The sequence below is a fragment of the Microtus oregoni genome, unplaced genomic scaffold (assembly GCF_018167655.1).
Source record: "Microtus oregoni isolate MIOR12 unplaced genomic scaffold, Mior012 000015F_ref0000493, whole genome shotgun sequence".
Taxonomy (NCBI): Eukaryota; Metazoa; Chordata; class Mammalia; order Rodentia; family Cricetidae; genus Microtus; species Microtus oregoni.
In genome coordinates this window covers 46,503,541-46,517,336 of record NW_024543074.1, presented here as the reverse complement: position 1 = coordinate 46,517,336, position 13,796 = coordinate 46,503,541, and the positions used below count along the sequence as shown (strand labels likewise).

The window sequence follows — 13,796 nt, the reverse complement described above, 5'->3', positions numbered from 1 at the left end:
CTGTAGCTTTGGAGCCTGTCCTGGAACTAGCTCTTGTAGACCAGGCTGGCCTCGAACTCACAGAGATCCACCTGCCTCTGCTTCCCGAGTGAGGCTCTTTGCTTTTACATATGGGACTTGGTCTCCTTTGTTGGCTTTTGTGGGGACCCCACGGATTTGGGCATAACACAGGGACCTGCTGCTTCCCTTCCCAAGAGTTAAGTCAGCCTATGGGGTGTCAACCTTAAAGTTACTAGTTCATTGGTGATCACGTGAGACCGAGATTGTCAACACATTTCTAACCTATGAAAAGAACAGCAACAACAACAAAAAATGGTTTTCACCAAGTATTATATACAAACATCTTATTAACTATTTTTGAATTTTATTTATTTTTTATTTTATATGTATGGGTGTTTTGTCTGTGTACCACATGTGCGCAGTGTCTGCAGAGGCCAAGAGAGGGCAAAGGATCCCCTAGGACTGAAGTTAGAGAGGCAGGAGAGATGGCTCATTGGATGGGAGCACTGACTGCTCTTCCAGAGGACTTGGGTTCAGTTGTTAGGACTCAAATAGCAGCTAACAACCATCTGTAACTCCAGTCCCAGTGGATCCAACACCCTCTTTTGATGTCGTGTTTATGGTGTATAGAAACTCATATAAACCTGCACATATACACACACAAATAACAAAAACTTAAGCAACAGCTGGGTGTGGTAGTGCATGCCTTTGATCCCAGCATTTGGGAGGCAGAGGCAGGTGGATCTCTGTAAATTTGAAGCCAGCCTGGTTTGGTGAGTTCTAAGTGAGTTCTGCCACCTGCCTCTGCCTCCCGAGTGCTGGGGTTCAAGGCGTGCATCACTACAGCCTGGTGATTTATTTCATTTTTACTTTGTCCGTGTGTGGGTATTTACATGAGTGCAGTTGCCTGCTAAGGCGAGAAGAGGAAGACAGATCCTCTGGAGCTGGGATTAACAGGTGGTTATGAGCTGCCAGATGTGGGTGCTGGGAGTTGAATTCAAATAGTCAAACCCCTGTAGTGGTATTGTTTGTGACACATGTGTCCAACTCCAAGTGGTCCTGCAGCTAGCCTCTGCAGATGTGTCTGGCATCTCCAGCATCCTGGGGTCTCCATTGCCCTTAGGCTTCACTTCCACAGCTTTCTGTACAATGATCTTCTTGTGGGGAAATCAGATCCTGGTCCATATTCCCTGGCCTCAGTAGCTTGATAGAATCTTGGCGTAAGCCTCCAGGACCCTTAACTAATTAATTTTTTTAGACAAGATCTTACAATGTAGCCCTGGAAGGCCTAGAATGCGGTATACGTACATGCATGCGCACACACACAAACACATAAATTACACATATGCATATGTTATAGAAGGCTAGACCTGAGATCCGCTTACCTCTGCTCCCCAGCTCTGGCATTCAGTCTGTACACCACCACATTCTGTGTACTCCCTCATGGTTTTGCATCAGGCATTTCTGCAAAACAAGATCAGTCTGAATAACACCATGTTCTGCTGCCAGCTCAATGTGAAGCCTGGTCCCTGGGCCTCGGAGGAGCACCTACCTGGCTAATCTTGGGAAACACTTCCCAAGGTGGCCCTGCTTGGCAGGATGCCTTGGAGGCTCCTTTTGTTAAAGCTCTCTTCAAATGACTCTTCAGTGATACATTCTAGGGCTGTCCGTGGGTGAGGTACTGCCTTCAAGGCACTTTTAGCGATTGGCCCAATGCAAATTTGAGGCTTCTCCTTAATTGTGCTAATTTTTTAATAACTACAGCACCCATCTTGTCCACCCTGTGTACAGCTTTAACAGTCCCCTTTCCCTACCAAATTACATTTTCACATCTTTCTGTTCTGTTTTTGAATTCTCACTGTTAATGTCACTAAACATGGTGAGCAATAACTATACCACAGCCTGAGTATTATGCTGTCTTGAAATTTCTTTTGTCAGACAAATTAGTCCATTATGGTGTGCATTCATAATGTGTGTGTGCTGTGTATGAACACACGTGTGCACATGCCTGCCTGTGCATGTGTGGAGGCCAGAGGAGAGTGAGTGTTCTCCTCTACCTCTTGCAGCTTTGTTCTTTTGAGGCAGGGTCTCTCGGCAATCGGGAGCTCACGGGTTTTGGCTACACTGTCAGCCAGTGAGGCCCCAGGATCCTTCTCTTTTCACCCAGCCAAGAGCTGGAGTTATTGGCTTGACATGTGAACACCAGGATCTGACCTCCAGTCCTCATGAGCAGCAAGCATCCTTAGAACCACTGAACCCTCTTTCCAGACTCATGGTCCATTCCTTTTGAGACCAGCCTCACTGAAGTCTTTAGAAGACAGGCAGAGCAGCCAATCTTTGCCAAATAACATAAGTGGCCTCTGTCTAGTTCTGGGTAGAATCCTTGCTACCCTCGGAAACCTTGTGAGTTCCTAGAAGCATTCCGTCCCAAGAAGAGCCCATGAAACTCTGCCTCTCATAGCCTGAGGTTCCCACAAACCAGCTCCGAAGACCTAAGAACCACAGTCAGGCTTAGCACAGCAGAACCCCACCCTTTATACCATTTTTGTTTGGTTGGTTTTTGGTTTTTCAAAACAGGGTTTCACTGTAGTTTTAGAGCCTGTCCTGGAACCAGCTCTTGTAGACCAGGCTGGCCTCGAACTCACAGAGATCCACCTGTCTCTGCCTCCCGAGTGCTGGGATTAAAGGATGTGCCACCACCGCCCAGCAGGGCTCATGGTTTGAGAGGGTACAGACCACTGCAGGAAGCATGGTTGGTGTTTAGATGGTGAAGCATGCAGCTGGGCTAGGGAGGAGAGAGGCTGGGGCTAGAGTGAAACCAGGCTACATGATCCTCAAGCTGCTTTCCCTTCCACTTCCTCCAGCCAGGCCCTACCTCCTAAAGGCTCCCAAAACTTGGCCCTCAAAACAGCGACTGCAGCTGGGGACCAAATATTCAGACATGAACCTGTAGGGAACATTTCACATACAAATCACAAAAAAAAATGGGCAGTTCTGCATTTTGCCTGGTGTGGTCATTTGGGTAAGAATGGATCCAATAGGTCCGTCTATTTAAATACTCTTCTTTCCCTTTCTCTCTCTGCATCCATCCCTCCCTCCCTCCCTCCCTCTCCTCCTCCTCCTCCTCCTCCTCCTCCTCCTCCTCCTCCTCCTTCTTCTTCTCTCTCTCTCTCTCTCTCTCTCTCTCCTCTTCTGCCACTCCTGTCCCAGGGGCTGGTCTCTTCCCTCCTCTTTACCCTTCTCTCAATAAACTCCTCACCTAAAATAAATGGATAAATAAGTAAGCAAATAAAACTTGTTCCTCAACTGGTGGAACCATTTGGGAAAGATCAGAAGGTGTGGCCTTGTTGGAAGCAGCTGGGGGGTTTCAAGAGATTCCTGCCATTGCCTTTGTGCCTGCCTCCCTCTCTGCCTCTCGCTTATGGATGAAGACATGAGCTCCCTCCCAGCTGGTGCCCCAGCCTTCACACTGCCATGGTAGCTTCTAACCCTTGAACTGTGAGGCCAAGCTAAAGGCTTTCCTTCATAAGTCGCCTTGGTCATGGTGTCTTATCACAGTAATAGAAAAGTGACTAACAGACCTGACAACTTTACGCACCCACCCGCTATGTCCCCTTCTTTTGCCATACTCTTGTCTCTCTGAATGACTGCAACACTCTCCAGGTGCCTGCCTGCTCCCAGGTTGGTCCATCCCCAGTAGCCTTCTTCACTGGCCACGAACTGTCATAGCCCAATGCACAGCTCTGACCTGACCACCTTAAAGCTGCCCCTACGGGCATAGACTGGGAGACAGGATCTCTGTATATAGCCTTGACTGTCCTGGAACTCACTACTTGGACGAAGCTGGCCTTGAACTCACAGAGATCCTCCTGAGCTCTGAGATTATAACTGGTTGAACTCAGATTCCCTAGGCATTGAAGACCTTTTCTACTCAGGTGACACTTCCTTTCCATCACTTTCTCTCATTATTTTACTTTTCTCACCCTCCTCTCCTAGTTCAGGGAGTACTGGATGGCTCCTGGGCATACCCCTGCGTCTGACCTTGTCTTAGCAGCAGCTGGCCTCAGTGTTTTGTTTTCTCTGCTCATGAGTCAGTCAGTCCTTCCTGTTCCTATGACAGAATACCTGAGAATCGACTCGGGAGGAGGAGAGGCTAATTTTGGCCCATGGTGCAGAGGCTTTGGTCTGTTGCTTTGGGCTGTGGTGATATGGAACATGAAGGTGGGGAGTTGTGGGGAAACAAAAATGCTCATCTCCTGGTAGCTGGGAAACAGTGAGAATAGGGTCTGGGGACAGTGAAACAGGAAAGATGGACACACCTCCCTGTGGCACCGGGTACTGTTCAGATCTGTTAACACTGAGCTAAGGTGCTCACTGCCAAGCCTGACAGCATGGGTTCAAGCCCTGGAACCCACATGATGGAGAGGACCAGCTCTTGCAGGCTGCCCTCTGACCTCCTCACACACACTCACATGAAGACCCAGACTCAAGTCCCAGCACTCACAGGATGCTCACAACCACCTGTAACTCCAGGTGCACGGCACACAGACAGTCCACAGACATCCATGTAGGCAAAATACTCATGCAAATAAAAATTTTAAAAAATCTCCAAAAAATGTAAATTGCTACTGCAAATAATAATAGTGAAATAAAATGAAGTAAGAAAATGTCTATATCATATGGGGCTGGATATAGTGGCACACATCTGTAATTCAGAACAGGGTGAGACAAGCGAATTTTTTTCTTAAGATTTATTATATATACAGTGTTCTACCTGCATACCAGAAGAGGGCATCAGATCTCACTACAGATGGTAGTGAGCCAGCATGTGGTAGCTGGGAATTGAACTCAGGACCTTTGGAAGAACAGGAAGTGCTCTTAACTACTGAGCCATCGCTCCAGCCCCCAAGACAGGAGAATTTTATGGTCTAGAAACACAATGAAATGTACTGGATGGCTAAGGGCTCGCCTGACATGTAGGAGGCCCAATTCAATACAAAAAAAAAAACCATGAAAACAAGAGAAAGGATTGAAAGCTGATAAAAAGGTGAGCGAAGGGTTGGTTCCTTTCTTCCTTCCTCTTCTTGACATTTCATGGCAGCTGCCTCCAGGGGCTGCCTAGCTCCAGACGCTGTACCTGCTCCTGTCTCCCTTGGAGAGCTCCTGGTGCGCGGAGGTCAGTTCCTAGAGGTCATTGGGTCCACCTCTTCCCCTTCTAGAGGGAAAGGGAAGTTAAACTTCTGGCCCCAGGGCCAGGTTAGAGCCCAGGCCTTGGAGACCCCCTCCATCCAGGAACTAGAGACGTTTCTAGTAGAACTCAGCAACCCTGTTTTGGAGATTATTCTCCAGAGAAGCACAGAGGCCATGTCGTTATAATTGCCTATTCTTTTATCAGTTACCATTGACATCCCCAACTCCCCCCTCATTTGAGATAGGGTTTCATGTGTACCAGGTTGTCTTTTAACATTCTGTAGTAGCTGAAGATGCCCTTGAACTTTTGACTCTCCCTTTATTTCCCAAGTGCTAGGATTACAGGCTGGTGCCACCACACCTGGTCTATTGGGTAGGAACCCAGGCTTTGATGAGTGCTAGGCAAGCCCTCTTCCGATGGAACTGCACTCTTTGCCCTGTCGGTAGCCTCTTAGTGTGTCTCATTTGTAAGTTATGTTTATCCCAGACATACATAGACAGGATAAAAAAAAAAGTTCCATGTGGTGCACTTGGTACTATTAAATACTGTGTTTCAGGAACCGGCTGGGGAAGCCGAGCGTGCTCATGACCGAAACCCCGGCACTGAAATGGGGTTATAAAGCAGGAACCCCTTCTAAGACAAAAGCACAAGGCTTGTTGAACAAAGGTGGCTGCTGCTAATCTGACCACCTGAGTTTGATCCCAGGGACACACACAACATAATTATATGTAATTTTTTTTTTAAGAAGGTGGGTGGTGCCTGAGGAGCACTCCGGCCTCCACTTACACACAAGAACAGGAATACACAAAATCAATGCGGGCGGGAGTGGGGGTGGGGTGGGAAATCTACTAGGAGCAGGAGTTAGAACAAAGCCCCCGTAGAGCAGGGGAGGTAGATAATGCGTTTGAATCCATTACTTCTTTGGTTCTCTTATGGTGCTGGGAATCTAATCCAGAATGCTGTGCCTTCGAGGTGAGAACCCCGAGAGGGAGCTTTGCTCGGCAGCCTTGTGGGGAGACATGCTGGGGTGGTACATTTCTCAGGTGATTACGGGGGTGCTGGGGAAACATGCACGTCCATCGTTTTAAACAAGTGCTGCTTGCTTCATCTGTCTGGGACTTTGTAGGGCCGAGTCAACAATTTAATGAGTAGACACACAGCAAAGAACAGGTCAGCATTTGGTGGGGACGACTCGCCAGCTCCCAGCAAGTCTGTTGTGAGTTACTGAGAGGACAGCACCCCCTGCAGGAAGACACCATCAGCATGTAATTTCATTGCAAATTACAGGGTCTCTAAGAGCAAACAATGAACGGCCACACCCCCTGCCGCTCCTGTGTTTTGTTCTACGCTGGGTCCCATCTCCCCACGGTTCTCTAGGAGGCAGTATCCGTGTCACTGGGCCCATGACTCCCCCAGGGCCGAGTTGTGGTTTCCACACTAGGCAGAAAACCTTGCTCTTTTCCACAGATGTCTCAGCCACTGAGAGTCCTGACGGCATTACATGAACATAATGATAGGCTAGGTCTCAAAATGTGATTTTGATTGATGACAGCACAATCAGATATGGGAAGGAGCTGCCTCAACCTGACCAAGAGGGGCTGTGTATGGGCCTGGAGAACGTGGTGCCGCTCAGGTTGACCGGATACCTACTTTAACTGCTGTGGTCATCTTGCAAGGCAGGTATGATCCCAGGCTGCGCCCTAAAGAGCAGAAACCAGTTCAGTGCAGCGCAGGTGACTCAGTGGTCAGGAAGGGCCATGGTGGGTGCTCAGGACTGCCTGACTCCTCATCTTGTTTTGTTTCTCTTGTGGATTTTTGTGGTGTGTTCACGCAGGACAAACTATCCGTGGCTTTTGACTAGGGGAGGCAGAGTAGATCCGGAATCTGCTCAGTCTTCTCCTTGCTTGGGGCCTGTCCATCACCAAGTCTCAGCTTTGCTTCTGGGAAGGAGATTGTATGCGTCTGCCTGGGGTGTCCTGGCAGCCTTCACGCCACCCACTGTGATGCTCCACACACATTATGCCCTACTAGCAGTTAAGACGACAGCAAGCATGGGACTAAATTCAGGCCAACATGTGGTGTGTACACACACCTCTCACCTCCGGGCCATAGAAGACTTCATTCAGTTCAGGGCCTTGTCTGTTTGGCAGCAGAAACTCTCCACCAAGACACCAAATCCTTGCAGAGGTGCTTGAGCCTCAGAGTTCTGAAGGGCTGTGGTTCACTCAGATAAACTATATTTTCTATTTTTAGAGGGGGGTTGCTACCGGTTTCTAGCGTTTCCACTTGACACAAGCAGAGGGTTACTAGGTATCTTAAGGCTTATCTATGGCTTAGATAGATCAGGAGTGCAGAAGAGGGTCCCAGATCTGGAACTGAAGTTATAGATGTTTATGAGCCATCATGTAGGTGCTGGGAATCAAACCCAGGTCCTCTTTTAGAGCAGCAAGTGCTCTAATCCCTGAGCACCCCCACCCCTGCTTTTTTTTTTTTTTTTTGGAGGCAGGATGTCACTAGGTAGCCAGGCAAGAAATCCACTGGCAAGCCGGGCGGTGGTGGTGCACGCCTTTAATCCCAGCACTCGGGGAGGCTGAGGCAGGCGGATCTCTGTGAGTTTGAGGCCAGTCTGGTCTACAAAGGGAGTTCCAGGACAGGCTTCAAAGCTACAGAGAAACCCTGTCTTGAAAAAACAAAACAAAAAACAACAACAACAAAAAAAGAAATCCACTGGCCTCTGCGAGCTCGTGCATTCTCTCTCTCTCTCTCTCTCTCTCTCTCTCTCTCTCTCTCTCTCTCTCATTTGTTTTCGAGACAGGGTTTCTCTCTATCTTTGGAGCCTGTCCTGGAACTCGCTCTGTAGACCAGGCAGGCCTTGAACTCACAAGAGATCACCCTGCCTCTGCTTCCCAAAGTGCTGTGATGAAAGGTGTGTGCCACCAAGAGCTTTATAAAATGATGTCACTTCACCAGGCAGTCATGGTTCACACCTTGAATCCCAGGCACAAGCAGGTGGATATATCTCAGTCAGTTGGTTCAAGGCCCGCCTAATCTACAGAGTAAGTTCCAGGACAGCCAAGGCTACACAAAGAAACCCTGTGTCAGATGGCAGGGGGAAAAGATAATGTTATCTCGGTAAAGGGTCAGAGAGTAGCTTAGTGGTTTGGTTTGGCACAACCCAGGTTTGATTGCCAACACCCACATGAGTGGCTCATAACCATGGGCAGGTCCAGTTCCAGGGGATCCCATGCCCTCTTCTGATCTCTTCATGTACCAGTCATGAAGATGATGTGTATTCGTATGTAGGACAAACATTCATACACATAAAATAAATATAAATTCTTTTTTAATTATCTCAATTAGTAAAGATATAGGCTTATTCTTAATTTTTGAAAGAAAATATTTTAAATTACTGATAACTACTTACAAGCAAATGCTAATGCCGATAACATGAAAAAATGAGATTATTAAATATACAAGAAATTTCACTATATACAAATAAGCTGAGACATGTGAAGTTTGCCAGGCGTTTTATCCAGCTACTTACAACGCATAAAAACCTGAGCATGCCCCCCTGTGATTTTTTAAGCTTTCTGCATTTAGTTTAAAAGATGTTTCTTTCCAAGAAACTGAACTTTCCTTTCAAATGCACTTGAGCGAATAGGAGAATTGGGTTCATAAAAGGGGTTCATGGCAAACCTGATGTACAGGTCATAGACATCAGTGAAGAAGTTCTTGATGCTGTCTTCCTGCCGCACGTCGTGAAGCATGATGAACCGCATGTGCCCGGCGGTGACAAAGGCCGACACGAACCACTCATTGAACTTGTCCACGGTTTTCAAGTACATGTTGTTGGAGAGCCACATGTTTTCGTCCACCAGGTCCAGAGCGGCGTGCGCTATGAACTGGTTCAGATGGCGATGCTCATCTTTGGGTTCTGCCTTGCCAGCTGGCAAAAATTCCATTTCAAAAACTGGATTATCATGGTGGCCAACAATTACAAAGTAGAAGCTTCCAGACATTGTCTTCTGTATCTGTATAGCTCCTGTAGTGAGATGCTGGCAACAGAAACACCCAGTCAATGCCTGAAAATTTTTTATTTTACTTATTTTTGAGACCAGGTTATCTTTGAAATCTCAATCCTTCTATCTTGTGCTGGTATTATAGGCATTAGCCACCACCCCTAGCTCTATTTATTAAAATTTCAGCCCCCCATCAATTTAATCTGATACTTCTACTATATACTAAATTTGCATACGTATTTCCCTTTTCTTTGGATTTTTGTAATTTTTATGAAACAAACAGAAGGCTGTTTATTATCTAGATTATTTCAATAGGTTCAGAAAATAAATTTAAGAAAACCCGCTGGGTGGTGGCGGTGCACACCTTTAATCCCAACACACAGGAAGCAGGGGCAGGCAGACTTCTGTGAGTTTGAGGCTAGTCTGGTCTACAGAGTAAGTTCTAGGACAGGCTCCAAAGCTTCAGAGAAACCCTGTCTCAAAAAAAAACAAAACAAAAACAACAACAACAAAAAAACCACAACCCAAAGCAAACAAAAACAAAAAATTGACAAAAAAACCTACCATCTTTCCACTGATTAAAAACAAAAGACTAGCTGGGCAGTAGTGGCGCACACTTTTAATTTCAGCACTTAGAAGGCAGAGGCAGGTGGGTCAGAGTTCGAGGCCAGACTGGACTACAGAGCGAGTTCCAAGACAGCCACAGCTACACAGAGAGACCTTGTCTCGAAAAAAACAAAACAAACAAACAAAAACCCAAGAAAAATACAAACTACATCACCATCAACAAATCCAAAAGTAATTTTACAATTAATGGTCACAGTGCAGGGCAATGATAGCTCACATCTGAAATCCCAGCACTGGGGAGATGGGGGTGGGGGCGCAGGAAGACTGACAGGAATTTGAGGCCACTTGGGCTACACAGCCAGTTTCAGCCAGTCTGGGCTATAATCTGAGGTGCTGACTTCAAAAACAAAGCCCAAATAGTTCACACAAACAAACAAAACTACAAGCTAAAAGCTTTCTTCCTAAAATCAAAAACTAGGCAGGATCAGGCCCTTGGCCTTTTGGCCAACATCAAGTTTAGGAACTCCGAGAGAGTGCCCCCCTTTGCCACTTCTATGTCGCACTCTCCTGGAGACTTCAGCCAAGAACTAAAGCTAATGGAAAGATAAAGGGCACTCCTACTGTAAAGTCAACTGTCTCAAGGTAACACTGTAGAGGTGAAAAGCCCAGTGGAACCAACTTTCAGCAAGGTCACACGTCACAAGATCAAGCAGCAGGATTTCTCTAGAACAGCAACTAATCCAAGAGTGACGAAGGAACAGGACAAGGGAAACACCTGCCGGGCTGGAGAGAAGGCCCAGCGGTTAAGAACACTGGCTGCTCTTGCAGAGTGCCAAGGTTTCCACTGAAAATCACTGAAGAATTAGGGGCTCTCACTCATTCTTGAAAAGGTGCAGGCAAACAGTGGCTGCTGGTTCAGGGGAGTCATTTTCTTCAGTGTGGAGCCACTGTTGCCTGTTCCAGTAAATAACCTCCTCTCCATGCTCATGCAAACAGCTCTAATTGGACTCTGTGGGTCTCGTGTGCATGCGTGCATGTGTATGTTAATTAGACTCCGTGGGTCTCGTCTGCGTGTGTGCGTGTGTGCACACATTTAGCCAGTGTGTAAAGGTACTTGCCATGTACGCATGATGACCCAAGTTCAACTCTAGAACCCACATAAAGGTGCAAGAAGCCAAGTTTGGCTTGGTGGCACATCTCTTAAGCCCTGAACTTAGAAGACAGAGGCAAGAGGATCTCTTGAGTTTGAGGCTAGCTTGGCCCACAAAGCAAGTTACAGGACAGCTAAACTTACACAGAGGGACCTTGGAGAGAAAAGACTGAAATAAGAAACTGACTCCACAAAGCTGTCCTCTGCCTTCACACAGGATTAGGCTCACTAATGTACTGAATACAAACACAATATTAGTAATTTAAAGAATGTGAAGACATGAAAATAAAAAGGGAACTTATTGGGACAGGGTTCAACGGGGGTGGGATGAGAGGTGTGGAAAGCACATTGTAAACGTGTGTGAATTGTCAAAGGATAATAATTTTAAATAATGGAATGTCATCTCCATGTTTATGGACTAAAGATGGCAATACCTATTGGCCTACAAACTCAATGTCGTTTCTTTCAAATACCATCAAACTTGTCTTTGAACTTTCTACACAATTGCAGAAGTTATGACAGAGTGGTACTGGCCTAAATTAGGACATATTGCCGGACCGTGGTGGCGCACTCCTTTAATCCCAGCACTCAGAAAGCAGAAGCAGGCAGATCATGCTGGTCTACAAGAGCTAGTTCCAGGACACTCAGGGCTGTCTCGAAAAACAAAAACAACAACAAAAAAAGGGATAAGAATCCACTAAATAACCCCGCACATTTTGCCATTTGATTTACTATTTACTTTTTTTTTTTTTTTTTTTTGGAGACAAGGTGTTACGTAGTCCAGACTAGCCTCGAAGTATCAGAAGGTGGCTTTGAATTCCTTACCCTTCTGCCTCTCCCTTTCCAGTGCTGAGATTATCCACTACGCCCCTCTTAATGGTTTTTTTTTTTTTTTTTAACTTTTTATTTCCGGACCAAAAAGCCTCGGTGCTAGGCTCTGCCACTGGCCACACCCCATCCTAAGTAAAACCAAGTCCACACCCACGGAAACGATTAAGCTGTCTTCCCGGCCTCCCAGCCAACCTCCACTCTCCCACTCTCCAGCTCGGGACTTTATCTTGCGACAGGGTCTTGCTGTCCCAGAGACTGGCTTCGAACTTGCGGCGCTGGGATGACGGGCGAGCGCCACTCTGCCCAGGGTGGGGTTCTGACATCTGTAAATACCTCACTTCAGTGGCCTTCCCTCTAGTTCAGGAGTCGCCGCGGTGCCGGCGTAGACTGGGACAAACGACCAAGAACCCAAACTTCACGTCCGCCTCCCGGGAGAGCCCCGCCCACCGCAGGAGGAGGCGGTGGCCGAGCATGCGCACACGGTCGCGCCTGTCCGCGAGCGACTGAACGGCCCCGCCCTGGCGGCCATCTTGACTCAGAGAGTGAGAGGGGACTGAGCATGCTCACTAGAGCGCCAAGTGCAAGGTTCCCGGGCGCCATCTTGGATCCGGGCGACTCGGACGACCGCGCATACGTCCACGCGTCACTGGTCAAAGCCGCCGCGCGCGAAATTTGGCCGCCATCTTGGGTGAGGGCATGGTAGGGTCTGCACCCTACCTTGTCCGGCTCTTACAGCACTCCTTTTTATTACACGAATACTTGCTGCTGTTGTCACCGATGTTCGATTGGAGGTGTAGAGGGCCGGCGCGTGCCGTGAGCGGTGGGAGAGACTCGCCAAACGAGGCACAGCCTGAGACTACCTCGGTGCCAGAAAGCAAAATGGAGGTTGCAGCGCCAGCCTCCTGTGTGCAGTCTGTGGCCTTATTCGTGGGCAGAAATGCGTAATCGGTGGAGGATGGTTTAGGGAGCGGTGCCGCCGGGGTTTGTGTTTCGTGTAGATTTTCACCTCATACTAGGCTTTTTCAAGTGCCTGATTTCTCACAGGTTTTCCTTATGTACATATTCCAAAAGAGACTTTCCTGGTGACGGCACTCAGTAACCTCAGAAGCTGCTTTTGCTAAATAAAGCATTGACTTCTCTCTTGGGGCCATAGGGTGACTAAAGATGAAGCTTGGCATTTCTGCTTTCATTTTGTGTATACTGAAAACAATAATCTTGGTGTCCCATAAAGGAACAAATGAACAAAGCAAGGAGCTCTGCACGGGGATTTCGGTTTGTAAAAAGTGGTGTCCGGATCCAAATCGGGGCAGGAGGTTCACTTGGTTAACTGGTGGAGACTATGTCCTTTCCTCATTGGCTGGGGGTCCCACCCTCGTGATTTTTTTTTTTGTTTGTTTGTTTGTTTGGTTTTGGTTTTTCGAGACAGGGTTTCTTTGTATAGCTTTGGAGCCTGTCCTGGAACTAGCTCTGTAGACCAGGCTGGTCTCGAACTCCCAGAGATCCGCCTGCCTCTGCCTCCCGAGTGCTGGGATTAAAGGCATGTGCCACCACTGCCCGGCTGATTGGTTATTTTTTTAAAAACTAACCAAAGAAAAAAGATAAAGCGTTGTGCTCCAGGCAGCAGGGAATTCTGGAAGGAGAAAGGATGTGTTTAGTTTGTGTAAAAAAAAAAAAAAAAATTACCAGGTGAGGTAGGTTTATGACCCTTGGTAGATTACCTACCTTTGTTAGAAAAACATTAGCACCTCACAGTCTCCTTCCCTTTGGGTTAGAGACCTGCCCACTTCTGTATAGGAAGAGTGCATATTTACCTATTTCAGGCCCTTCAAATTTGAAGGCACAAAAAGGGCATTGTCTTAAACCTCTGGTTACCTTGATCAGGATGGAAGTAAGGGGGGAAATGCCTGACAGTTCCCTCTACAAGGCTTCAAGTATCATTTGTGTTTTGTTTTTGTTTTTTGTTTTTTGGCTTGTTTTTGGTTTGTTTCTTTGTGTTTGTAGACAAGGTTTCTCTGCACAGCCCTGGCTGTCCTGTAAC

General features: G+C 47.2%; 1 protein-coding gene across 2 annotated transcripts; it reads right to left on the bottom strand.

Annotated features, from left to right (window-relative positions):
- Positions 1-8,517: 8,517 nt before the first annotated feature.
- On the bottom strand, positions 8,518-12,222 carry LOC121456700 (trafficking protein particle complex subunit 2-like). Of its 2 annotated transcripts, none has more exons than XM_041665099.1 (2): positions 12,092-12,222; positions 8,518-9,246 (listed from the first exon to the last, which is right to left on the bottom strand). In XM_041665099.1, exon 2 carries the CDS (start codon positions 9,208-9,210, stop codon positions 8,788-8,790), a length of 423 nt encoding a protein of 140 aa, XP_041521033.1. In that variant the 5' UTR covers positions 9,211-9,246; positions 12,092-12,222; the 3' UTR covers positions 8,518-8,787. The 2 variants fall into 2 exon arrangements, with proteins under 2 accessions (XP_041521033.1, XP_041521034.1); XM_041665100.1 differs by lacking the exon at positions 12,092-12,222 and adding an exon at positions 11,362-11,524.
- Positions 12,223-13,796: the final 1,574 nt, after the last annotated feature.